The 26816-nt window shown below is 47.2% G+C and overlaps 1 protein-coding gene across 3 annotated transcripts in view; it reads left to right on the top strand.

Annotated features, from left to right (window-relative positions):
- Positions 1-3452: 3452 nt before the first annotated feature.
- The window catches only part of LOC137304515 (adhesion G protein-coupled receptor E2-like), a 55415-nt gene continuing 32051 nt past the window's right edge, over positions 3453-26816 (top strand). For 2 of the 3 annotated variants that reach the window (XM_067973152.1, XM_067973151.1), the window contains exons 1-3: positions 3453-3540; positions 17574-17660; positions 18470-18625. In XM_067973152.1, coding sequence (XP_067829253.1) covers positions 3510-3540; positions 17574-17660; positions 18470-18625 — 274 coding nt within the window. In that variant the 5' untranslated portion in view covers positions 3453-3509. Of the gene's footprint in view, positions 3541-17573; positions 17661-18469; positions 18626-24884; positions 25035-26816 lie in introns of all 3 variants that reach the window. The other variant, XM_067973150.1, reaches the window with a different exon arrangement.

Genomic DNA, 26816 nt, shown 5'->3' with positions numbered 1-26816 from the left:
GTGCTGACTGAATGTTTGGCAGGTGCAAAAGTTCAGAGAATTGGATCTTGTCTTCAAGTTGATGAGTCCCTCATGATGTTTTCTCCTGTGGCACTGCAGACAAAAAAGTGATATTTGCCTCTATAATGTCTTTAAACAACACTGTGGAAAAGTCACATGTCCACAGGCCTATCATTCTCCAACCAAAGAACAAAGGAGAAACCCTATTGTCCCTCTTTCAGGAACTTTTCCCAATTGTTCCTCCTCCACAGTATCAAACAGGCCCTCCCTACATCCTCACCTTGTTGAAATCATGATGTGGAGATGCCGGTGATGGACTGGGGTTGACAATTGTAAACAATTTTACAACACCAAGTTATAGTCCAGCAATTTTATTTTAAATTCACAAGCTTTCGGAGGCTTCCTCCTTCCTCAGGTGAACGATGTTCACCTGACGAAGGAGGAAGCCTCCGAAAGCTTGTGAATTTAAAATAAAATTGCTGGACTATAACTTGGTGTTGTAAAATTGTTTACAATTGTTGAAATCAAGATTTTGTCTTATTCATTCCTACAACCTCAAAATGGAATCTCACAAAAAGGATCAACCGATCTCATTACTCTCTTACGGTCGGTGGGGTTAAGCGATACAGAGAGGAGGTGGGTTAGTGGGCTTGAGGAGTTGAAACTTTGAGAAGTGGGGTTGAAGGATATGATGATAAGGTGGTTGAGATTTGAAGAGTATGGTGAGGATGTGGATGGGGATGGTTGATATCTCTGAGCAAGGGATCGGCTTTTGGCTCTAACAATTATCCTGTTCCTAAAAATTCTAGTCTTTCTGTTCCCTATTTGATTTTCTTTATTTTTAGTTTCATTCCATCTCTGTTCCTCTTTTTATGGGTTTTTTTTTTTCATTTTTTGGCCCAAGTCTCTGCTGGAGTTATTCAGATTGTTTCCAATTCTTGCCTCTTTGTTCCTTCATTGTGTAATAACCCTGCCTGTTTGCCTAGGCTGTAACTGTTAGTGCTCGGTTGTTAACCAGTTCATCCCCCACCCTCCCCTGCAGGCACTCACACACACTGTGGTACGAGTCCCTTGTGTCCTCTATTACTTCATCCAAAAGGCAGTGTACAAACAAAATCAGTGAACGTCAGGAGTGGAGAGTCACAGGGCAGGAGGGAGCATTATAGCCAACGGCAACCTTGTCCTCTTGGGCAGTCTTGAGGCTGCAGATACTTGAGCACATAATCTAGGCTCCAGTGCAGTTCCGAGGGAGCGCTGCACTGTCGGAGGTGCCATCTTTTGGATGTGGATTGGCCAGGACACCTGGGAGAACTCCCCTGCTCTTCTTCGAAATAGTGCAAGGGGATCTTTTATGCCCACCTGAGAGGGCTTTTATGCCCTCTCAGGTGGGCATAAAAGATCCCCTTGCACTATTTCGAAGAAGAGCAGGGGAGTTCTCCCAGGTGTCCTGGCCAATATTTATCCCTCAACCAACATCACTAGAAACAGAATACCTGGTCATTATCACATTGCTGTTTGTGGGATCTTACTGTGCGCAAATTGGGTTGCTGTGTTTCCTACATTACAACAGTGACTGCACTTCAACAGTAATTCATTGGCTGTAAAGCGCTTTGGGACATCCTGAGGATGCTGAGGACACACAGATGCAGCCTGACTCGCTGGGCGTCTCCAGCATTTTCTGCTTTATTTGTTCTGTTAGATTTTGCTTTTGACATTTTTTTTTGTACAATTTGGATCTTTTTCACCGTCCCTACCGCCTTCCCTTACCCAGGTTGGATGATTCTGGACTGTTGTCCCCATTTCCAATATTTTTTTCTATCTAATAAATAAAAAAGTGTTCAAAGAAAATGAAAAAAATAACATCAATTTTTTTTTAACGCGCCTATGATTTCCCTCCTGGCTGTTTTGCCCGCAGCAGCATCTTTAATTCCTGGAGACTCCAGGCCAATCCTGGAGAGTTGGCAACCCCTAGGTGCACGGGCGCTAACGTCCAGTAGGAGTTGCTGTAAAGCCGGAGCGAGAACCTCAGCGGATTATTTTTTCCTGCCTTTGACCCGGCAGCGCTGGGGTCAGTTATGGAGCTGCCCAAGCTGAGGGGAACTAACTCTGAAGAGGCTGGGGAATTGAGCCTGAGGTCTTGTTGGTCAGTAGGCCTCAAAGGAAACTCAGGGGTGTGTGTGCCGTTCGACCGCTAAAGTTTCGATGTGAACGCTTGAGAGTCCGTTTGCTCTCTTGGCGAGGCATTAACCCGTTCAAAATAAACAGGGAATCACATGACTAAAAATGACTCGCCGATACATTCATTGCTGACGTTTATCGGTCAGTAAATGTCCCCTTTCGTTCACCCCCAGGTCGAATTCTTGCTCAGTACTGAGTTAGCTGATCATGGCCAAGGGGGCACATGGGGGCGATGAGGTCGGCCAAGTATCAAAAAAAAACCCAAGCGTGTTCCCGCTTCTGATCGCTCGCCAGTGACCCCTGCTGGAAAGTGGCTACGTGTGCGCACCGGATTAATTCCGCCGCCATGGTTGAATGCCCCGCCGACACCGGTTGCCCAGGCAACCGGTTTGCAGGGCATTCAACCAAGGCGGCGGAATTAATCCGGTGCGCACTAGATGATTACCAGCGCCCATAGAATCATGCCCCGACCCTCCCACCCCACCCCGAGGCAGAATCCGCATCTTCAGGAGAGGGGCTGGACTGAAAAAGCATAAAAATAAGCACAAACAAGAGACAGAGGCTCAGAAATTCGGGAGCGCATGACGGAGAGGTCCAAAGCTCCCCAGATTTAGGTCCTCGGACCATATTGTAATCGAGCTGAGGTGGCACAGCAGCCTGCAGCAAAGACTGGAGAAGATTTGGCCCTCGGGGTCAGTGGGTTCAGGGGTCGAGTCCGGGGATCGGGAGCGGTGGCGATTTCTAGGCCAAAGGGAGGGGGATGAAATGTGGGGTCAGGAGGAGCAGGATCCCTTGGCCTGGTTTCCCTGCCTCAGAGCAAACCAATCTTGGAGAGAGGGCCTCAAACAAGTGTTAGGCCCCTGATTTACGTATGCAAAGGGCCTAATGCCTGCTTCAGGCGTGGGCAAAGGACGCCTCTTGTTTGTCGTTACCCAATCTGGCGGGCAGCGCATTTCCAAATGGAAGTGTGCGCGTGTTTGCTGCCTGCAGTATTGGGGACTTAGTAGGCCACTTAGCGTCTGAAAAAACAAGCACAACGCAGCCCAATTTCTAGGCCAAAGTTTCCAATCAGGAGTTGCTCACATTCCCCAAGCCAGACAGCCACAGCAGAAGGAAGATTGCCTGACCAGAATTTAAATTCAGGCTAAAAGGCTTATCCTTTAATAAAACCAGCAGTCTCGAAGGCTGACCTGATTAAGTATGGTCTCTCCTCCCCTTTTGGGCGTGTCTATGACTACAACTGTGGAAGTTCTGCCGGATGATCTCAGTAGTAGGAAAAGGAGAGAGCAGAGCTGGACTAACTGACACTGTTAAACCTCGCTGGGGAAACCATGGGCACCAGATACGGCCACCTTATACTCGGTATGTAATGTGTGATTGACGGTGGGAAGATTGCTGTGTGTACAGCACTGCTGGATCATTATTATACTGTTAAATAAGGTGTTTTCTCTGTCTATTTAAGAATGTAATATATTTTCTACTCTGTCCCCTCTCTCTCTATTCCTCTCTGTTTAATATATAGATATGTGTACAATTTGCCTCTCTCTCATATACATTAAATATTATTTCTTACTCATTTCCTCTCACATTTTCTCTCGCTATACTCTGACTTTCTTGCTCTCTCTCTCTCACACACTCTTCTCTCTATCTCTTGGTCTCTGTCTCTCTACCTCTTTACTTTAAATCTCTTCCAAAGTCTCTCTCTCTCTCTGTTCTCCCTATCTCTTGGTCTCTATCTATCACCCTATTTTATATCTCTTTCACAGGCTGTCTCTCTCTCTTTCTCACTATTCTCCCTATCCCTCTCTCTGTCTCTCCATCTCTTCTCCCTCTCTTTTCATTCTTTGTCCCTTTCATGCTCTCTCTGTCTGCTCTCTCTCGTTCTCTCTATCTATATAAATGGCCCTCTTTGCTTTCTTCCTTTCCTTCTCTCCACCTCTCACGCCCCATTCAGAAATCACTCCTTCTCTGCAAATCCCATTTTCCGCTCACTCTGGCCCCCTGTGTCTCTGCCATCCCGGCAGACTAAAAATAACCGGCTTTTTACGTGTGCAGTGGTGAAGTTGACTGTGGGAAGCAAGTGATTCTGAGCAGCGTCTGAAAAGCCTACAGACTGGAGGGAGTGGGTGTTGAAGGGGGGCACATTTTGTGAAGCTTTCTCATTCGGATTGCTGTAGAACGGAACTGTGGGTGTGTAAGATGTATGTGCCGTTTCAGTTTGAACTGTGAGGAACCAGCTGTCAGGGCAAACCATTGAAAAACTGAGTGATAAATGGGGAGAGCTATCGGATTTGTAGTAATTGGAATAATCTGAGGCGATTGATTAACAGTATCACTGGTGCAACTATTATATTGGGATTGCTCCTATGCCATCTCTTTAGCAACTCGCTGTTGTGAACACTTGTGTGATCCTACGCTTCTTGCTGGCTGTAAGATTCGAGTGTGTCCCTGCCACTTTTCACCGTTTAGTCAGAATGTGGCTCTGTTTTCTGATTGCTCCGTTCTGTGACTGCGCGATTCTTCGATTCGGTTTGGGCAAGTTCCCGTGAGTTCTTTTGTGCGGGATCCCTGGCAGAGGAAGATGGGACAGTGTTAACCCGGCCTGTTTGGGACAGAATTGACCCCCCGGCCCCCGCTCCCTTTGGGAGGAGAGCGCAATGTGCCGCCCAGTCCGAGGGAGGGGGTTTCGGTCCCAGCAACCCGAGGACCACGCTGTAACAAGTTGGGTTTCAGCACATTTCCCGAAATATCACCAGTTCCCTCCTCTCAAGGTATTGAGTCTTTTCGGGAGAACAGGTCCAAATGTTGCCCCCACCCCCTCGCAACCCCAATCCCTTGTCGAAGTGGGAACCCAGAGTGCGTGAATGTTGATGGTCTATTCAACCATGGGGGCCATCATAACGTTGTCTGATCCTCTCCTCACTGGGTGTCAACATGCGCTCTTGAAACAGGAGCCTCTGGGCAGTGACCGGGAGATCAACCCTGGCTGATTTCACCCCTCTCGAGTCTGGGGCACTGAGGCCAAGTTACTGAGATCAGATAACTCTCTACGGACCGAGATCAAACCTGGGACCTTCCCGGCCAGTATCTCTCGGATAGACTCCCGGGAAAGACGCCATCAGCCATTGGGAGAGGCCTGCAGTGACACATCCGAGCATTGCACGTTCCCATGTGTTAAATTCAATCTGAGGAGAGAGGGTGGCATCGAAATCCAGAATGTCAAATGAAAGGACAGTGTTCAGAAAATCTGAGACTTGTCCCTGACATACCATCTATTGATAGGACTGGCCTCAGATACTCAGGTCTGTCGGTCCCCTTATCGTCTCACAGTTACTGACTCTACAATAGTATTCCTGCCGGTATCATTACTCAATTAACGCAGTTCATTGAGAGTTCTTTTCTAGCTGCAACCATGACTGCACTGTCCCGGGTAACCCATCTCCAAAAACCCGAGACCTGTCGAGAATTCCTTGTTGGCCCAGAGCGGGCAAGGGTTCAGGCTCGGGTGCGATGCCCTCTGTGGTAGATTAGCTCATCGTCTCGGCTGGCAATGGTCACTCGGGCGAGGTGGCAGCTGGCACTGGTGCGACTGTGCCTGAACAGTCAGCGCCTTGGGAGGGGGAGAGGGGAAAGGGGATTAACAAAAGCAAAAGAGTTGCAGGTGAAGGAGCCTCCATATTGACCGACGTTTAAAATACAGAGTCATGACTGTGCTCTTTTTGTTTTGCTTGTTCTCTGGATATGGGCTCACAACGCCATGGATATTGCCCATCCCTAGTTGCCCTGAATTATTTCTACAACTTCGGAGGGCATTAAGAGCCAACCATGTAGTGCGTGGGATTGGAGTCACATGTAATCCAGACTGGGCAAAGTCGGTCCAAAGCAGGGCTCCCTTCACTGACGCATATCAGTAGTCATGATGTGGAGGTGCCGGTGATGGACTGGGGTTGACAATTGTAAACAAGAATATCAGTAGAAGCAGGGTTTGTAACCACTTGTGTGAGTAATCTGATCTGCCCTGCCCATCATGTCACCTCCAGTGCCTCAGTACACACACAGATGCTCAGATAGACCATTATACCTTTCACTGTATCAGCGTCAAAGATCTGTCGGTCTGAAACAGGTTGGTTCTCTGCACAAAACCCTGCTGTGTAGCCGGGGCTTTTAAAGGGGCACTGTCTATCATGGTGGAGTTGTCAACCCAGACGTTTTTAGGGTTGGGGAAGGAGAGAAAGGCTGTGCGTGATTTTTAATACAATATTCCAGTGACACGATGATGAGTTTTGTACTTCAGTTTTGTACTGTGTGTTTAGGAACATACAACAGAAGGCTTGTCTGAGAGTTTATTACACAGGTGAACCCATCTTAGTGCGTTCAGATTTTCTGTCACCCCCAACCCCCAAATCAATGGCTCGAGCTGAGGTGTAGATCAACACCTGACCGAGATCCTCCCTTATCTCATTCATTCTTCCTGTGACAGTAATTAACAAAGAAAGAACTTGCATTTCTATAGTGTCCTTCACCACCTCAGGATGTTCCACAGCACTTTACAGACAGATGAAGTACTTTTTGAAGTGTAGTCACTGTTGTAATGTAGGAAACACGACAGCCAATTTACGTGCAGCAAGATCCCACAAACAGCAATGAGATAATGACCAGATAAAGTGTTTTAGTGATGTTGGTTGAGGGATAAATGTTGGCCAGGACACCAGGGAGAACTCCTCTGTTCTGCCTCCAATGGGATCTTTTTATGTCCACCTGAGAGGGCTGATAAGGCCTCGGTTTAGCGTCTCATCCAAAAGACCTCTAACAGTGCAGCACTCCCTCGGTACTGCACTGGGAGTGTCCGCCTGGATTTTATGCTCTGGTCTCTGGAGTGGGCCTTGTACCCACAACCTTCTGACTCCAAGGCGAAGAGTGCTACCCACTGAGCCAAAGCCGGCACCGAAGGAGTGTCAGGTGCCTCAACGTGAGCGGGATCGCAGTATAGAGTGTCAGGAAATACAGGCAGCGAGGCCTACCCATTGTCTTTAGCCAACGATGGAGTCGGGGGTCATAGATTGGCGATCGGGACCAGCAACACTGACTGCCACACCAACTAAGAGCTAACTCAACACACACCGGAAATCAAACCTACTACCTTCTGCCCTGCATGGCTTAATACCACACCCAGTAGTGCCTTTCGAATGGTAATCAGTTGATTCTTTTCAGAATGATATCAGGGGCTTAGGGGATTAACTTATGAGGACAGGTTGCATAAACTTGGCTTGTATTCCCTTGAATGTAAAAGATTTGAGGTGTGATCTGATTGAGGTGTTTAAAATGTTTAAAGGATTCGAGTGGGTAGATACAGAGAAACTATTTCCTCGAGTGGGGGAATCAAGATCCAGGGGGCATAATCTTAAAATTAGAGCTAGTTCATTTACGAGGGAAATCAGGAAGCACTTTTTCATACAAAGTGTAGCAGAAATCTGGAATTCTGGCCCCCAAAAGGCTGTGGATGCTGGGGGACAATTGGAGCTTTCAAGATTGAGATCGATAGATTTTTGTTGGGGAAGGGAATCAAGGGATATGGAGCAAAGGCAGGTAAATGGAGTAGATCAGCCATGATCTAATTGAATGGCAGAACAGACCCGAGGGGCTGAATGGCCTTCTCCGGTTCCTAACGTTCCTTTTAAACGTGAGACATGAAACAATGGCTGGAAAATTCCTCGGAGCTGCTCCCACTCTGCCGCCGTTAGCTCATCGGAAACCCGGCTTAGTGGTAACCCTAGTGCAGTAATGCCAGTGGAACGTGAGCAACTCCAAGGAATTCGCCCGACCAATATCACAGGTCCTGTGTGACTGGGCTTAAATGCAAATCATTGTATTCGTTAAAATTCGTAATCGTAAATAATATTTTAAATTTCACAATCAGATATCCACATATCAGAGGGCGTTCTATTTTTTCCGACTTTTGTGTGAAATTTATGCTAGTTGAGGTGAGGGATCCCAAAATGGGACACTTTCCATTTCAGGCACACAGTGTCAGCATTCCCAGGGCAGGTACAGCAAGGGTTAGATAAAGAGTAAAGCTCCTTCTTCACTGTCCCATCAAACACTCCCAGGGCAGGTACAGCACGGGTTAGATAAAGAGTAAAGCTCCTTCTACACTGTCCCATCAAACACTCCCGGGGCAGGTACAGCACGGGTTAGATAAAGAGTTAAGCTCCCTCTACACTGACCCATCAAACACACCCAGGGCAGGTACAGCACGGGTTAGATACAGAGTAAAGCTCCCTCTACACTGACCCATCAAACACACCCAGGGCAGGTACAGCACGGGTTAGATACAGTGTAAAGCTCCCACTACACTGTCCCATCAAACACTCCCAGGTCAGGGACAGCACGGGTTAGATACAGAGTAAAGTTCCCTCTACACTATCCCATCAAACACTCCCAGGGCAGGTACAGCACAGGTTAGATACAGAGTAAAGCTCCCTCTACACTATCCCATCAAACACTCCCAGGGCAGGTACAGCACGGGTTAGATACAGAGTAAAGCTGAGCGTGATTACCAATGTACTGCTGAATTAGGGGCAGATTTATACTGTGAGCCAATGTCCAATAGAACCTGGATTGAGATTGCCTGAACAGTTCATATATGACCTTAACAGCCAGTGGGGAGGGAGGACTTTCATCCTCTTGGTTTATGCTGGATCTGACCCTTGACCTCACAGATGAAACACAAGTTTCTAAATCCTCAGAGGTCATTGCTACATGACAAGACTTGCACAACTCTCTGTACAATAACCAATGCGGTTTTCTGAAACTCAGGCTATGTCTGCAAAGAGAGTGAGGCTTCAGTCTGTGAAACAACGGGAAGTCATGACACAATGTCACTCCATAAACTTGAGCTCATCCAAAACTCTGCTGCCCATATCCCAAGTCCCATTCACCCATCACCCCTGTGCTTGCTGACCTACATTGGCTCCCAGTCCACCAACGCCTCAAGTTTAAAATTTTCATCCTCATGTTCAAATCCCTCCATGGCCTCGCCTCTCCCTATCTCTGTAACCTCCTCCAGCCCTACACCCTCCAGGAATTCTGCGCTCCTCCAATTCTGGCCTCTTGCGCGTCCCCGATTTCCTTCGCCCCACCATTGGCGGCTGCACCTTCAGCTGCCTCGACCCCAAGTTCTGGAATTCCCTCCCTAAACCTCTCCGCCTCTCAACCTCTCTCTCCTCCTTTAAGACGCTCCTTAAAACCTACCTCTGACCTAATGTCTCCTTATGCGGCTCGGTGTCGATTTATTTGTCTGACTACGCTCCTGTGAAGCACCTTGGGAAGTTTTGCTACATTAAAGGCGCTATATAAATGCAAGTTGTGGTCGTCATTTCCATCAGACACAGCTGTAGGAGAGCTTTGGTGCTGATCTGCAGTTTAACGTAGGGTGAAGATAAGAACTAGCGATAGTGAAAGGGGAGGTGGAGAGGATGAATACAGTGCAGAAATATATAGTATTGGAGCTCCCCTCAATGGCACATGGTTAAATCACTGTCCAGCACAATGCTGAACCATTCTCACAAAAACCTCCCTGGTTGGATTCCCAGTCTGTGCTGACTTAGCTGTAGCTAAGGTGATACAATTCTTTAGTGTGCTCAGGAAGCAAGGCCAGGCTGCCCAGTCCTGATTGGTACCTAGTCATCCCCAGCTGAAAAGGGATCATCAGACAGCCTTATAAAGAAGGAATGTTTCGATCGAGACGTCGGGACAGTTGATACGGAAACCAGCAGAGACTGACGAGGTGTCGGTAATTCCCCTTTACACTGCTGGCCTCAATTAACTCAGTCACGGTTAATCCTCTGTCGTGGCGACAATCCCATCACCAATTTGAAAAGTCCCTGACCTGAACTCGTGGGCATTGCACATGAGCAAAGTGTCAGTGTGTCTGCACTCCCTCCCTGTAGGGACATGACCCGCAACTTTCTAGGTGCAGGTTGGTGAGATCCAGGACACACCGGACCATCAAATGATGTCAGGAGTATTGCTGGAGTGTAATCAGTGAAAACTCAATGGGTAATCGAGTGGTGGAATAAGTTACTAGGGAGGCCACTGAAATGGCCAGTGTAAATAGATCCAAGGGCAGTATTTCTGAAGAGGGAAGGGTTTGTGGGATATGATGAGGAGGTGGGTAAGTGGGGTTGAGGGATATAGTGAGGAGGTGGGTAGGTAGGAATGAGGGATATGGAGAGGAGGTTGGTAGGTGGGGTTGAGGGATATGGAGAGGAGGTGGGTAGGTGGGAATGAGGGATATGGAGAGGAGGCGGGTCGGTGGGCTTGAGGGACATGGTGAGGAGGAGGGTAGGTAGTGTTGAGGGCTATGGAGAGGAGGTGGGTACGTGAGGTTGAGAGATATGGAGAGGAGGCGGGTAGGTGGGTTGAGGGATATTGAGAGGAGGCGGGTAGGTGGGGTTGAGGGCTATGGAGAGGAGGCGGGTCAGTGGGGATGGGAGATATGGAATGGAGGTGGTTAGGTGGGAATGAGGGATATGGAGAGGAGGCGGGTAGGTGGGTTGAGGGATATTGAGAGGAGGCGGGTCAGTGGGGATGGGGGATATGGAGAGGAGGCGGGTCAGTGGGGATGGGGGATATGGAGAGGAGGCGGGTCAGTGGGGATGGGGGATATGGAGTGGAGGTGGTTAGGTGGGAATGGGGGATATGGAGAGGAGGTGGGTAGGTGGGGATGAGGGTTATTGCGCAGAGGTGGGTCAGTGGGGTTGAGGAATATGGAGAGGAGGCAGGAAGGTGGGGTTTGAGGGATATTGAGAGGAGGTGGGAAGGTGGGGATGAGGGTTATGGAGAGGAGGTGGGTAGGTGGGAATGGGGGATATGGCGAGGAGGAGGGTAGGTGGGAATGGGGGATATGGCGAGGAGGAGGGTAGGTGGGGATGGGGGATATGGCGAGGAGGAGGGTAGGTGGGAATGGGGGATATGGAGAGGAGGTGGGTAGGTGGTATAGTTTCTAAAAGAGGGCTGGGCTTGATTGGGCACAACACATTCATAATCTTCCCATTACTTTTCCAGCTTGGACCACACTGCCCATTAGAGCATTAGCTTACAGACCTGACTGGTAAAAAGCCAATCCCAACCCTAGTCACAAGTCTACTACTTGGGGTCCATCGGTGAATCTGACTGCCTGCCCTCACTGCCTGCTTGGCTCAGGTGTCAAATTACCGAGACTGCCACGGAGAGGCAACGTGATTCCAATTTCCTATTGCCAAAATCTGGACAATAGAGGAGCCCTCACTTACCTCTGTATCCCACCCACCCCCCCTCAGAAGGAGAGCTATCAATTTAGTCATTAATCAACTACAAAGCCCGTGTTTCAGCCTTTGCTGGATGGACAATAAAGACCAGGTGGTCTTCACGGAGGGCCTGACGAGCACAACTCACCATTACATGTGCGAGCGTATTGCCACCACAATGCCACACAGCTTACCCGTCTCTGTCAGTTGGAGTTCTTGAGCTCCAGGGACAGCTGCTTGCCTCTCTCTAACCCAACTGAGGTCAGCACTGAACTGTTCTTAAAAAGAGGTGTAAACAAAACGTGAACAGAGCTCGGAAAACGAGGGTGTTAAATCGATAAAAAAATCTACTGCCAACTCATCAGGACAAGACTGGGTGTCAAACCCACAGAGCAGATTCCCTGCCTTTGGAGAATTGAGATAAAATCATACTGGCAAAAAAAACACATATAACTTCAGACCTCGGACCTGCAAAGTAAACCATGAGCTAAGGTTTCCATAGTGTGGCGATTATCAGCTTTGCCACATGCGAAAGGTCTCCGGGATGATCCCACTTGGAACTTGCTCCAGATGAACCTCCAGGGGAGAATTTCTTTTCTGAAAAAGGGAGAACAATTGGCTGTTCCTGTTAAATTTAACAACAGCTGCACTAGATTCCTGCTGTGACTGAGCATCTTAGCTTATGGCCCCACTGCTCTGATTAGGAAGCAAGGAGGAACCAAGCCTGGTTAGGAGTTGGAGGAGAGACTGCCTGGGAATGCCAATTGCAGTAGGCTACTCTCCGCTCTGCAAATTCAATGCCTTCAATCACCAAACTTGCACCTCGGTTTATAAGAAATAGGAGCAGGAGTAGGCCATATGGCCCCTCGAGCCTGCTCCGCCATTCAATCAGATCATGGCTGATCTTTGACCTCAAACTCCACTTTCCCGCCCGATCCCCATATCACTTGATTCCTCTAGTGTCCAAAAATCTATTGATCTCAGTCTTGAATACATTCAATGACTGAGCATCCACAGCCCTCTGGGGTAGAGAATTCCAAAGATTCACAACCCTCTGAGTGAAGAAATTCCTCCTCATCTCAGTCTTAAATGGCTGACCCCTTATCCTGAGACTATGACCCCTAGTTCTAGACTCTCCAGCCAGGGGAAACAGCCTCTCACCATCTACCCTTTCAAGCCCCCCTCAGAATCTTATATGTTTCGATGAGATCACCTCTCATTCTTCTAAACTCCAGAGGGTATAGGCCCATTCTACTCAATCTCTCCTCATAGGACAACTCTCTCATCCCAGGCTTCGGCCACACATGGCTGACGGAGAGGAGGGCCCTGGCTGCCAAGGTAACCAGAGTCAGGGACGTACAGGATGGCGGAAGGGCGGGCTGGATGTCGCCAGAGACATTGGCAGGTCGGATGTCCTTGCCCATGGCCAAAGCTATCGAGGTGCTAAATGCCGCACTCGGCCCTGACTCTGCTGGGTGTGTCGAGAAGGATCAAGCGCGTGGAGCGATCCCGTCCGATCTGACCCCAGTGAGGACGGAATCCCTCAAACTTTTGATCTTGAATATAACTCCACACGTTTCTACGACGCTCAGGGCTGAGGCTCGCTCCTCAGCCACTGGTGACATGGCTGTAAGATACTGAGCAAAATCCGACAAGAGGAGAGTTCACCCTCCGAACATCGACCTGATGGAATAGGCTGCCACCTGGTGGACTGAGTGTGGGTGCAGCTCAGTGGAAACAGTCAGCAGATTCTGGAAAGGCCTCCTCAAGGCTGGGTCAAGGCCTGATTAAGGCCTTTCTCATTAAATTCCTACCTTATTTTCTCACATTACTTCTCTTCCTCACAAAACAGATATTAATTTTACTCCCTGTAATTTTCTCCCCTCTGAAGACATCGACTCTTACTGGGTACGGTTCACAATGACGAGCCGCTATCCAACAGTCCGCCAAGTGGCCATTTGTCATGTAGCTTAGGCAAGCTATTCAACCACGGGGGGCATAATCGAGCCCAATCCAATCCTCACCCGACAGCTACACGGGCGTGTGTGGCCTTGAGCTGGCCCTTGTGGATTTTGGTGTAGGAGGTGATGCTGTGGGTATGTCTCTATACCCCTCATCCTTCTAAGGGGTCTTCCATAGCCCCAGGAGTCGAAATGGGGCAGCCCCAGGCAGCAGCAGGAGTTAACCCGTGCCAGTGGGATTAGTTGGAGTGTGGGATTGGGAAAAGGATAGCTTGTCTTTTCTTCCTTTGCTAACTCACAGTGTTTGGTTGTGACCAGATATTGTTGTCCAGTCGCTGCATTCTTTCGGCACTTACATACACACAAAATTGACAGGCAGGAAAAGACCAGCTGGTCCATCAAGCCTGCCCCACTAACCTTCGTGGCCGGAGCATCCTGACTAAACACTTCCCCTCCCTCCCGCAACCATTTGCCTCCTGGGAGAGGCAAAATAACAGAGAAAGAAACCCAGGGCCAATAAGGGAAAAAATACCCTGGAAAATTCCTCTCCGACCCCCTCAGGAGATTGAAACCAGTGTAGGAGACCACGTGGACCGTGTGTTATCTATAAAGACACTTACCGTCTAGATGATGTGATCTCTACCCCAGTCAGGAAGCAGTCCAGCTCCCTCTTGAAGGCAGAGAGTCGGCATCCAGCTCACAGCCGGCAACACATTCCAGAGGCTCACTGCTCTCTGGGAATGGAAGAACCGCCTAAAATCCAGTCTATTCCTACTCCCATAGTTTAAACTCATGTCTCCTGGTCCTCCTCAACTGTTAAACTGGAATAATCTCTCAATAGGCTCGCCATCCAGCCCTTTAATTATTTAATAGACCTCCATCAGGTCATCTCCAAGTCTACGCAGCTCTAAAGTGAATAGACCAAGGTCCTTCAGCCTATCTGTGTAGCTTAGGTTCTTTAAGCAAGATAAGCTATTGAATGCTCCCCCCTTCCTTCTTCACCCACCTCCATCCCAGCGATCCATGACCCTTCTCCTTTACCAGTGAGTAGTTGGTGTCACTCTGGACAATTCTGGTGTTTCTCTCTTTTTTTTTGGTGTTGCTGATACATTGAGCATCTGTCATGTGGGACGTCCTGAGGTGAGGGAGCTTTCATGTATATTGAGAAGTTTGTTGACAATGGTTAAGCCGATGGTGACTGAGATGGTGGTAGGGAGACAGGTTGTAACCAGGGGTGCTAGCCTGGGCTTTCTAGATTTAAGTGGGAGGGCTTGAATTTTATTCAATGAAAACTGAATGGCAAAAGTCTGGTTTCAAACATTATATAAGAAAGAAAGACTTGTATTTCTATAGAACTTTTCACAACCTCAGGATGTCCCAAAGAGCTTTACAGATAATGGAATACTCTTGAAGTGTAGTCACTGTTGTAATGTCGGAAACGCAGCAGCCAATTTGCGCACAGCAAGATCCCACAAATAATGACCAGATAATCTATTTTAGTGATGTTGGTTGAGAGATAAATTTTGGCCAGGGCACCGGGGAGATATCCCCTAGCTTTTCTTCGAATAGTACCATGGGATCTTTTATGTCCACCTGAGAGGGCAGATGGTTTAACATCTCATACAAAAGACAGCCTAGCACTCCCTCAATACTGCATTGGAGTATCAGCTTAGATTTTGTGCTGAAGTCTCAGGAGTAAGACTTGAACCTACAACCTTCTTGATTCAAGAAGGTCAAAGGCAAGAGTGCTACCCACTGAGCCACAGCTGACACCATTTTGCTCCCCCTTGTCCCTGTGTCTAATGATGTGGAACATCAGTGATGACGTTTTCCAATGGATTTTCATCTTTAACAGAGGAAAGATTGAAACTCAAGCCTTGGTCCCACCTTCTGCCCTTGTCTGGTTTTGGACTTGGCAAAGAACGGTAATCCAGTAGAGGCAGTGGGGTCCATTATCTGCCTCTTGGGCAGTGCCACACATGGTAATGATGTTCGGGCACTGAGTGCACCTGCGCACAGGTGAGCTGACCTGGGCGCTTTGGTTTTGATGCACTGGGAGTGCCAGGGGAAGAGTTTAGGTACCAGCAGCCAATAAAGGGCTGCTGCCTGCCCATTTAACGCCAGGAGTATTTCCAAGCATTGGAGGGGAAAATAATCTTGCCTATGTCACTTATAACTGCACTTTCAAACACCCAACTGATTAGCCTGCGGCCCTCCATTTACCATGATTTGCTCAACCAATCTGTCACCTCTATCTTTGATGCCTTTATCGCTGTCAAACCTTCATTTTCTCCCATCCTGGTCATTCCCGCCGTATGGCCACCATCTTCGCTTCAAGTCCAAGGGGCACTGATTTGAGTGTATCTGGTACACAACTGGCTTAGCCATCCATCATCAGATCTGGCTGGACCTACATCAAGCTCTACCAAACCTCACTGCCCTGTACCAAAACTGTCCTGTACTCTCGAATCATCGGGCAGCAAAGATAACTCCTGGTTTCTTTTCTTCACTACCAATTGTCTCCTTAAACCCCTCTCCCCTGCTCCCTCCACCCTCACCTCCGCCAAAAGGAGCTCATTGTCCACTTTCAAACCGTCTAGCCTTTGGCCCTCTACCTGCCGCAACACCTGTGCAGCCATCGATTTGCTCAAGCAATCTCTCGCCTCCAACTTTCACAAGGTCGCAGGTTCAAGCCTCACGCCAGAGACTTGAACGCACAATCTAAGTTGACACTGCAGCGTCGAACTGAGGGAGCACTGCACTGTTGGAGGTGCCGCCTTTCAGATGGGACATTAAATCGAGATCCCATGGCACTATTGGAAGCAGTATCTTGGTCAAAATTTATTACTGAAACAGATTAACTGGTCGTTTATCGCACTGTGTTTGTGGGATCTTGCTGTGTGTAAATTGGCTGCCATGTTTCCTACATTACAACAGTGACTGCGCTTCAAAAATAAACTTAATTGGCTGTGAAGCATTTTGGGACATCCTGAGTTCATGAAAGGCGTTACATAAATGTAAATTCTTTCTTTATTTCCTTTGTCACTGAGGTTGAGACTATCTGTTTATCAGCCTCGAATGCTTCACCCCTTTCCCTATGCCTTGCCCATCATGCAAAACCTACATCCTTGATTCCATTCCCACTATGACCACCCAAATTCCCTTCCTAGCCCCCATGTTAGCTAACATTTTAAATGATTCCCACTCCCCCGTAGTTTCTTGGGTCCATCCTCTGTAGTGTGTGTTACATAGAATTGCATAGAATGTACAGCACAGAAACAGGCCAATCGGTCCACGGTCTATGCCGGTGTTTATGCTCCACTCGAGTCTCCACCCCCCACCTTTTTCATCTCACCCTATCAGCACACCCTTCTATTCCTTTCTCCCTCATGTGTTTATCTAGCTTCCCCTTGATTGCATCAATGCCAGTCGCCTCAACTACTCCATGTGGTAGTGAGTTCCACTGTATAACCACTCTCTGGGTAAAGAAGTTTCTCCTGAATTTGCTATTGGATTTATTGGTGACTATCTTATATTTATGGCCCCTAGTTTTGGTCTTCCCCACAAGTGGAAACATCTTCCCTATGTCTACCCTATCAGACCCATCCCCTGTAGTGTGTGTTTTCAAAAATTCATTCTTGGGAAATGGGCATCGTTGGCAAGGCCGGCATTTATTGCCCATCCCTAGTTGCCCCTTGAGAAGGTGGCGGTGGGCCTTCTTCTTGAACCTCTGCTGTCCGTGTGATGAAGGTGCTCCCACAGTGCTGTTAGGCCGGGAGTTCGAGGATTTTGACCCAGCGATGATGAAGGAACGCTGATACATGTCCAAGTTGGGATGGGTGTGTGCGACTTGGAGGGGATCTTGGAGATGATGGTGTCCCCATGCACCTGCTGCCCTTGTTGTTTGGGTCTTCCCCACGTGCCGTGTGTCAGACCTATCAGCACTTTCTACAATCGCCCTTAGAACCCTTAATTTCTTTGTTAACCACATATTTATGCAGCTCTTTTTTTTTCAAGCAATGAATTGGAAAAGAATTACCTGGGGACGTTCTCCTTGCACCCACAGCTCTGTAGGAATGTAATATAACTGTATAGAAATGGATTTCTTCCAGTGTGTGAGTCCTGTTTTTCTGATTTTCTTTTACAGCGAATTACTTCTGCAATGTGTGGATTCTATGTATAGCCAATCGATGCCAACCTGGATTCTACTTAACAAAAAATAGGACCTGCATCGGTGAGTCATAACCTAGAAACTTCACTCTAGGAAGCTGCTTAAGTCCTCTCTTCCTCCCTTGCATTAGTTGAATGAGAAGCTGGGTGATTTGCCTCCCTCTCTCCCTCCCGAGGAATGACGAGGAGTTCACTGTGCGGAGAGTAACAGTCCACAAAGCCAATGTGCTTTGGGTACACAAATCTATGGTCCTGTAACCAGCTGATAAGCGTCAGCTGTGATTCAGTGGGTAGCCCTCTGGACCCTTCGGTCAGAAGGTTGTTGGTTCATGTCCCACTCCAGAGACTTGAGCACACTGTAGGAGGTGCCGTCTTTTGGATGAGATATTAAACAAGGCCCCGCCTGCCCTCTCGGGTGGACGTAAAAGATCCCACGCCACTATTTCGAAGAAGAACAGGGGAGTTCCCCTTGGAGTCCTGGCTATTAATTATCCCTCAACCAACATCACTTAAAAAAGAAACTGATTACCTGTTATCACATTCTCTCACTTGAATTCATTCCAGCACAGGAACTCAAAACTGTGGGGCTCCTCCCCTCCCTTGTTCTTCCAATTCTCCTCCTACAATCTGCAGGATTTTAAACTCCTCCGGGCCCAACAAGGAAAGGCTGCATGTTGCCATTGATGTCCAGGACCCCACTTTGTACAGGTCCTTCGTGCAAATGTCAGAAGCTCAGACACGTGGATCTGTCCCTTGCTATTGGACTCTACGGCAGTAGAAGGCAAAAAAAAGTCTAAGAGAGAAAAAGAATTCTCATGCGATAGATTATTTAAAGTAATACGAAGCCTGCAATCTTCTTTCTCTTCATCTCAGATGACGATGAGTGTTATGATGAAGATGCTTCAGAAGCTCGATGCGGTGTGAACACAATATGTCACAATACACTCGGGAGTTTCTACTGTACCTGTAAGAAAGGATTCGTCACCCGATCAGGAGAAATGATCTTTACCTTCATGTCACACTGCCAAGGTGAGGAAACTCTTATCTCTGGTATTTTAATGCTTGACTTTGTGGCTCGATAGGGGAGATGGTCCATTTCAGCGCACCTGGCTCAGGTCAAAGGACGGATGTGGACCCAGGAGCACTGAGTGGGCAAGCCTGCCCCTCTCGATTCCCAGTGTTGCTGCGTCCGTTGACCTTTAGGATGCAACGAGTCTCAGCCAACAGTCACTAAAGGAGCGTCACCTCCATCAATCTAAAACAAAAAGTATTTGGCAAACTTCAATTCTGTTTGAGGAAGGACAAAGAGTCTAATTTTCGCCACGCCGCCGTTACGCATATGTGACACGAGGTGCGATTTTCCTCACTGACATCAAATAAATCGATAAAACAGGCATTATCGGAATTTTATTTCAAGATTGGGTGGTCCCTTTAAGAAATCAAACTCTCTTGAGCCTGAGATTCAGAACCAGGATCTCGGAATCTAAGTGAATAACAAGAATAACTCCACGGGCATCTGTCACCTTGTGGCACCCAGCTCAAGTGATCATTTTCCATCGATGACCCGAGGCAGTGAGCTATCTGGCCATGGGTGGCATCACAGCTGAGCCTATTCCTCTCTCACCCAAAAGTCCACATAACAAGAGATAGCGATCAGGGGCAGGCTGACCCTGGCCAAATTCCCCCTCCCAAGCCCCGGGGCCGCTGAGGCGAATTGTCGTTCTCCAGCTGCTGAGGTCACCTATCTGACCACGGACCAGGGATTGAAGCTCGCAACCTTCTGGATCGGTATGGCGGTTTTGGGCACGACAGTTGGCATGAGTACCAGCCTTCTGCCTCCTGACCGCCACCCAGTGACTCCTACTGAAAAATGGTTGTGTAGCTATTGTTGTAGCACCATGGACATCTGGAGCACAGAAGGAGGCCATCCGTCCATGGGCCAACCGTTTCACGCCCCCCGATATTGAGCTCTATTGAAGTCAATGGCATTGAATATCGAGCGGGCGAATAATGGGTGGCTGTTGGAATGCCGCCCGATTTGCGTTATTGCCCAAAGACGAATGCCTGTGAAGGAGCTGTCCACTTTGTCCCATTCCCTCGTACTTTTCCTACTGTTTCTGGACAGGCATTGCACCTCCTAACACCACTTCTGTGTAAAAGAGATTTCTCCGGAGCGATAATCTCACATTTGCGCCCGGCTAAGGACGGGGTCAGGGGTCGGCCGCGATGCCTCCACCTGTCGAAAAGCTGTCATTGCTGACTGTTGAGGCTCAAACGTGAAGAATGGTGACTTTGGTGAGGTGTTGGTGGGTGGCCGGTGCCAACGATGTACCACAGCATGAGTCACCACCTTCAGGGAGGAGGAGCAACAGGGGAAGCAATCTGTGTTAAAAAAAGATTGTCGAAAGATTATAGTTTTTCAAATAATGCAGATGTTCTCTTCCCCTTTACGCTTTGACTGAACCTGAATGGCTTATCTGGCATGGATGGCGAGGCACATGGAGCTAAATACCTACCTGAGCACAATTAACACACACAACCTGGTACAGTTGGCTCAATTGGCATGGCATGGCTGGCATTAATGTAATCTTAATACTATAAGGAATACTTGCAAGAGTGTTAGAGCTGAGACAAATGGCAGCATTGGCAAGCAGTTACTGGAGTTGCATGGCTGGCAGAGAAAATACCATCCAACAGGTGTTGCGGCTGGTTTAGTTAGTCCGTGTGTCATGGCGTATGCAGGTGGCATGGCTGGCATTCTCTACTATTGACAGAGGTACTTTAGGCATGGCACTTGTTGATTACTGGGTTGATTCAATAGTGTGAGATTCTTCCCAGGCGTTTGGGTTAGCTGAAGCATTGGAAGTTATATTTGGAGATACCTGTGGCGGAAATGTTTATGTTTATGGTTTTGAAAAGAAAGGCATATCTTGCTGCACGAGTTTCATTGTAATATGTTTCATTATCTCTCCCAGTTGGCCAGTTCTACCCCAAAACGAGCAAGGCAAGCTCTCAAGATCGCCACCATCCTTAAAATTGGAATTTTAGCTGCACCATAAAAAAGGCCCCTGTTCTTGAGTACAAGTTGTGTCTTAGCAGGACAACGGTTTGCATTCTAGAGTAAAAGTTGTCCATCCAGAGCAATAGTCCCAATTCTAAAGTAAAATTTGCCCCTACCCAGAACAGTGTTCTCAAACTGGCATGGTCTAAATCTCATTTATAACAATATCCTTAGTCTATGAACTTGCCTCCAAACTTATTGAAGTAACATCGATCCTTTTGTTGATTGCCTTGTACTCATGAACATGCCAAGTACTCGTCCCTAACACCATGTTATAATGAGTTGTACAGTATCATTTCAACAAATTGGACTCAGCTGTGTGCAACTGTGAGAGATAAGCTGCTATGACCAGTCCATGGGCAGAGCTATTGGATTCTCAACCAAAAGCTTGTTTGGGTAGAAGAATGAGGGGCCCCGTGTACTTAATGAGAATACAATGCCTCCTCCCAGTGACTGATGATAAAGCGCCATTTGACTGTGGTACCCTGATGATTATAGTTATTTAAAATGTTATCTGATTTGCTGATTTGTGATCCATCCTTTTGGATTTTGACAGTGATGCTTTCCTGGGCCTCAGTGACGGATCAATGACATCATCCATTCTTTCATCATCAACGACCAATTAACATACCTGGACAAATAATTTCTTGCTTGCTATTTATCACAATTATTTGTGACAGATTCTAATGTACCGCACTGATAAGGTAGAACTCACTTCTCAACTGCCTGAAGGACAGTAACGATGAGACTAGTTAAGGGAAGAGGAAACCCATTGTTCATCTGTTTTGTAGATGCTGTCATCATGTTCAACGTCCATTGGTTGAACTGGCTTCGTTCTCAATTCTCCTACCTGTACAGACTTTAGAGAGCAGCGTAAGTGTTGAGTTATCTAAAATACAGGATGTAAGACTTCATTCAGAAATGCCCCGTATATCAGACGACAGTCTGCTTTACCACAACTACTATCATGGCCCCTTTTACAAAGCACCTTCTCTGCAATACACTGAATAGACCTCAACGACGCTGCTCATAAAGAGGCAAATACAAAGTAAAGAGGCTACCCTTTGCTCTTTGTTGAGCCCTTGAACTCTCTACAGGAGTACAGTCCACATGGAGTGTGACGATACCATAATGACTGTAAATTGATGCCAGGATATGCCTGGATGTCTTGGTGCTATCAGGCCTATTCTTAATTATCCTTCTTGACTCTAGTTCTCCTCCCTTTGTCCCTTTGTAATTTTTCCCTTGTTTCACTCTTTTCTGACCCATAACATCTGTGCTATCTTTGTCACTCTGATGATCTAGCCCACAAAGATCCCAATTGCTCCTTCGTTGTCCCACCAACAGGTGCACTTGCGTGGGATATGTAAAAATTCCTTACTAGTTTTCCCATTTTCCCTCAAATGCCAGCAGAAGTCAAATATCCATGATGAGTGAGACTCCGCTGTTCAGAGATTTCCTACATTTCTTGCCTTATGTTCCCAAACTGCAGGGATTAACCAAAGCCTCCATATCTGGTTATGTGGTTAAGTTTCTCCAAACACCAACATTCCTCTGATTAAGAACATTTAAGTAAAGTTCACTATGCCCACCATGCCAGTCTGTTTTTAATTGACCTCAAGCCCATCTACCCACCTGCTTACCATATCCCTCAATCTCTTCTCTCCAGAAGTTTTCTCCTGAGCCTATATATACTGTCTGCTTCATAGTCCTTCTCTAGTAACAACATCCTGGGGGTCACCATTGACCAGAAACCTAACTGGACCAGCCATATTAATACTGTGGCTACAAGAGCAGGTCAGAGGCTGGGTATTCTGCGGCAAGTGACTCACCTCCTGACTCCCCAAAGCCTTTCCACCATCTACAAGGCACAAGTCAGGAGTGTGATGGAATACTCTCCACTTGCCTGGATGAGTGCAGCTCCAACAACACTCAAGAAGCTCAACACCATCCAGGACAAAGCAGCTCACTTGATTGGCACCCCATCCATCACCCTAAACATTCACTCCCTTCACCACCGGCGCACAGTGGCTGCAGTGTGTACCATCCACAGGATGCACTGCAGCAACTCGCCAAGACATCTTCGACAGCACCTCCCAAACCCGCGAACTCTACCACCTGGGAGGACAAGAGCAGCAGGCACATGGGAACAACACCACCTGCACGTTCCCCTCCAAGTCACACACCATCCCCACTTGGAAATATATCGCCGTTCCTTCATCGTCGCTGGGTCAAAATCCTGGAACTCCCTTCCTAACAGCACTGTGGGAGAACCTTCACCACACGGACTGCAGCGGTTCAAGAAGGCGGCTCACCACCACCTTCTCAAGGGCAATTAGGGATGGGCAATAAATGCCGTCCTCGCCAGCGACGCCCACATCCCATGAACGAATAAAAAAAAAAATTAACAATTCTAACATTTCTCAGGTGAGAAAGTTCCATCTGACTTTCCTTCCGATTCTTGACTTTCTAACCTCTGCGTTCCCTGGTACTGGAACCATCATAATGAACAAGTTACCTGGATCAACTTTATCAAATGCCCTCATAATCTTGATTACTTCAATAATATAACCTTAAAGTCTCCTCTTTTCATATATTCTTAACTGGACGTTCATCTTATTGCAGTTTGTGAGACATTGTCGATTGCCAAATGGCATAATAACACTTTGCCAACACAACAACACTGACTGCACTTCAAAGTAACTTACTATATCTGGAGCACTTTGAAAGGTTTCTCAAAGACATCGTAAGGCACCAGATAAAGGAAAGTCCTTCTTTCTTATTTCATTTTGCAAAGGTGTTCTTGTCTGCTTCAAACCGTATTTACAATAATTACAGTGAGGTCCTTGGATGGAATGTGTGGGCCAGGATTTTTGCAATGAAATGGACACCTCCATTGGCCAATGGCATGAAGCCTGAATTTCATTGTCCTGTTGGTCTTCTATGATGTTTGTAGCATTAGTTTATATGGAGTTAAAATAGAAACTGTTAACAATTCTAACTTATTTCCCACAACCTCAAAAGTCTTTACCTCACTCAGTCTTCCTTTCTTCCCATAATCTTCAAGATTTGATATCAACTAATCACTATTTGATTTACCTCATCTTCTCTTTTACATTTTTCGACCTTGTACTATGGGCCTTGACCCCTCCCCTAGCAGACAAAGCTATCGCACGCATTGGCTGATCAAACTACACAGGGTTACAACAGAAGAAAGGATGATGGAACCATCAACGGCAACTGGGAAAACACCCAAATGCACTTCACAGAAGCGTGATCAGTCAAAAATGGACACAATTTTGTACCCATGAACTTAGGATTGGGATCGTTCTCCTGACCATAAAGTGTCCTTTATATTACACACTTCATTTATAACAAGGAACATAATGCTGAATCTAGACCAGGAATGGCCTCATTTGACCCATTTATTCCACATGTCTAAGATACACCTGCTACTCCATTGACCAGTCTATTGGGGGACTAATATTTTAACACTCTATCGCCTCAGTGTAAAATTCCCTGCCTGGATGAAATGCTGATGCATTTGAGGTTGCCTTCTCTCCATTGGTGACTCTTGGAAAACTTGCTGCTGCATTTGTCTCAGGGCCTTCAATTGTAGTCTGCTCAGCTGTGGGATCTTGCTGGAGCTGGGTGTGTAGTGTCGTTCCCTTTTCGTCTCTTGTTCCCCACCACTGTTAGCAGTGGGATTATCCCAGCCTCCATTACACCAAGTGGAAGGGCCACTTAGCAGCTCCGACATGTGGCCCCTGTGGAAGCCAGGATGTCCAGTCAGTCTGAGATCCAACATCTTGGAGCATTCCTGAGAGTGGCCAAATACCCAGTTGGGAATATGATCCTCAATAAAGTGTTGATGACAGATCATTGGTAAGAAAAAATGTCCTTCTACCAGCTGAGAGGCAAACTGTAGTATCACAATTGGCAACTGTAGAATTATCAAGCATCTGATTTATAAAATCTCCCCCAAATGGTTCAAACTCAAAGATTTCTAGGGTCCCAAATTGATACATTCCTTGTTACTCTTGTGATTGCCCATTCCACATCCAGCCCACTGACAGGCTCTCAAATATACTGGATGGATCACTAGCTGTCAGCATTTGCTAAGAAGGCTGTCACACTGAGATGACACTCTCCAGAGAGGAACAAGGAGGCTACAACACAATATAGATAATAGACAATATTCACATGTACATTTCATATTTATTACAGAAAATAATGAATGTTTCCAAAATCCACCAGTATGTGGGCCAAATACAATATGTTATAATACAGTGGGGAGTTTCTACTGTCTCTGCAAGAAAGGATTCGCCACATCAACGGGACTAACTAACTTTACAGATGGTTATACAGGGTGTATAGGTAAGAACGTTACTGAGCCCTTTCAAAACGTGATGTCCCTATGCTAAGAGAGAGAGAGGGAGAGTTAGGCTATGTATTGTTGGGTATACCTGGTCTAAATAGTTCTGCTCAACATGCCTGGAACCTGTTCACGAAGGGGATGAATTTGGACGGTCTCACTTCCATTTGCAGTAGAGACCAATCACAGCATAAAACTAACCTCAAGTGAGACTAATTGTATGATCTTGCTGTCAACCCACATCAACATTAAAAAAAGGGGAATTCCAGTGTTACCATTGACGAGTTTGAGGATGAGGCAAATTGTCTGAATAATGTCAGGGGAACTCAGGACTTAACTCAGCAGAATGCTCTTCACGCTGGCACTGAATCCAAAGTCACAGGTAGAGGATCAGCACTGCACTACCCTTCATGGGCAAAACATACAGCAACAGTGGAACAACAACAACAACTTGCATTAAAATAGCACCTTTAATGTAGTAAAACATCCCAAGGTGCTTCACAGGAGCTTTCTCAGATAAAATTTGACACCGAGCCACAGAAGGAGATATTAGGACAGGTGACCAAAAGTTTGGTCAAAGAGGTAGGTTTTAAGGAGTGTCTCAAAGGAGGAAGAGGTAGAGAGGCGGAGAGGTTTAGGGAGGGCTGAGGCAGCTGAAGGCACGGCTGCAAATGGTGGAAAAATTAAAATTGGGGAGTGCAAGAGGCCAAAATTGGAGGAGCAGAGAGATCTCGGAGGGTTATAGGGCTGGAGGAGGTTACAGAGATAGGGAGGGACGAGGCCATGGAGGAGTTTGAAAACAAGGATGAGAATTTTTAAATCGAGATGTTGCTGGGCCAGGAGCCAATGTCGTCAGTGAGCACAGGGGTGATGGGTGAATGGGACTTGGTGCAAGTTAGGATACGAGCAGCAAACTTTGGATGAGCTCAAGTTTACGGGGGGTGCAAGGTGGGAGGCCGGCCAGGAGAGCATTGGAATTGTCGAGTCTAGAGGTAACAAAGGCATGGATGAGGGTTTCAGCAGCAGATGAGCTGAGACAGGGGCGGAGACGGCCGATGTTACGGAGGTAGAAGTAGGCAGACTTGCTTGAGTTGGATCCGTATCTAGTTTAGAACTACGACATAGGTCGGCCAGTGATAGCAATTGGAACCTATAGATAGGCAATCCAGTATTTCAGACTCCCTGTCCAAGGTGGACTATTCACATAGCATTTCTTCTTGCCGTTGATGTAATGGAATTTTTTAAATCGCCGTAGCTCAATTCAGCTAGATTCATATAATTAATAAAGAAGGTGAAGTTGGCTCAGAGACTCCCAGTATTGTTTACGTTGGAGATAATGAGAGTGTTGGATCAACAGGTTTAGGAATGGGAAGTTGCCCTCCCAGTGACTAAGCTGGTTAGGCCAGTTAGTGCTGGATTTTCTGATCTCAGCCAGCAGGGGTTAGAAAAGGGAAAGCCAGCCAGGGTTCCTGTTCCCGATCATTATCCACTGAGCCCTGCTGGGAATGTGCAACTGTGAGTAACAGCTTAGGAGAGGGTTGGGCTTGGCAGTGAGGCAACCCACAGCCAAATATCCAATCGAGGCACCTACATCAAGAATGACCATTTGGACGAGATAATGGAGAAAATCTGGAGCTTGTGGAACCAAAGCCGGGAAGAATCAGCTCAGTGAGAAGAAGAGGAGAGAGTGAAAGGAGAAAATTGATGGAAAAAGAAATGGGAGCTCCATCAGCTCCAGTGTCCATAAAACCAATATCGAGATTACTTAGTATCTCTCTTGTACT

This window comes from Heptranchias perlo, chromosome 37, assembly GCF_035084215.1.
Source record: "Heptranchias perlo isolate sHepPer1 chromosome 37, sHepPer1.hap1, whole genome shotgun sequence".
In the NCBI taxonomy this organism is placed as follows: Eukaryota; Metazoa; Chordata; class Chondrichthyes; order Hexanchiformes; family Hexanchidae; genus Heptranchias; species Heptranchias perlo.
The sequence above is the reverse complement of the archived record's forward strand: the minus strand, read 5'-3'. Positions and strand labels throughout refer to the sequence as shown.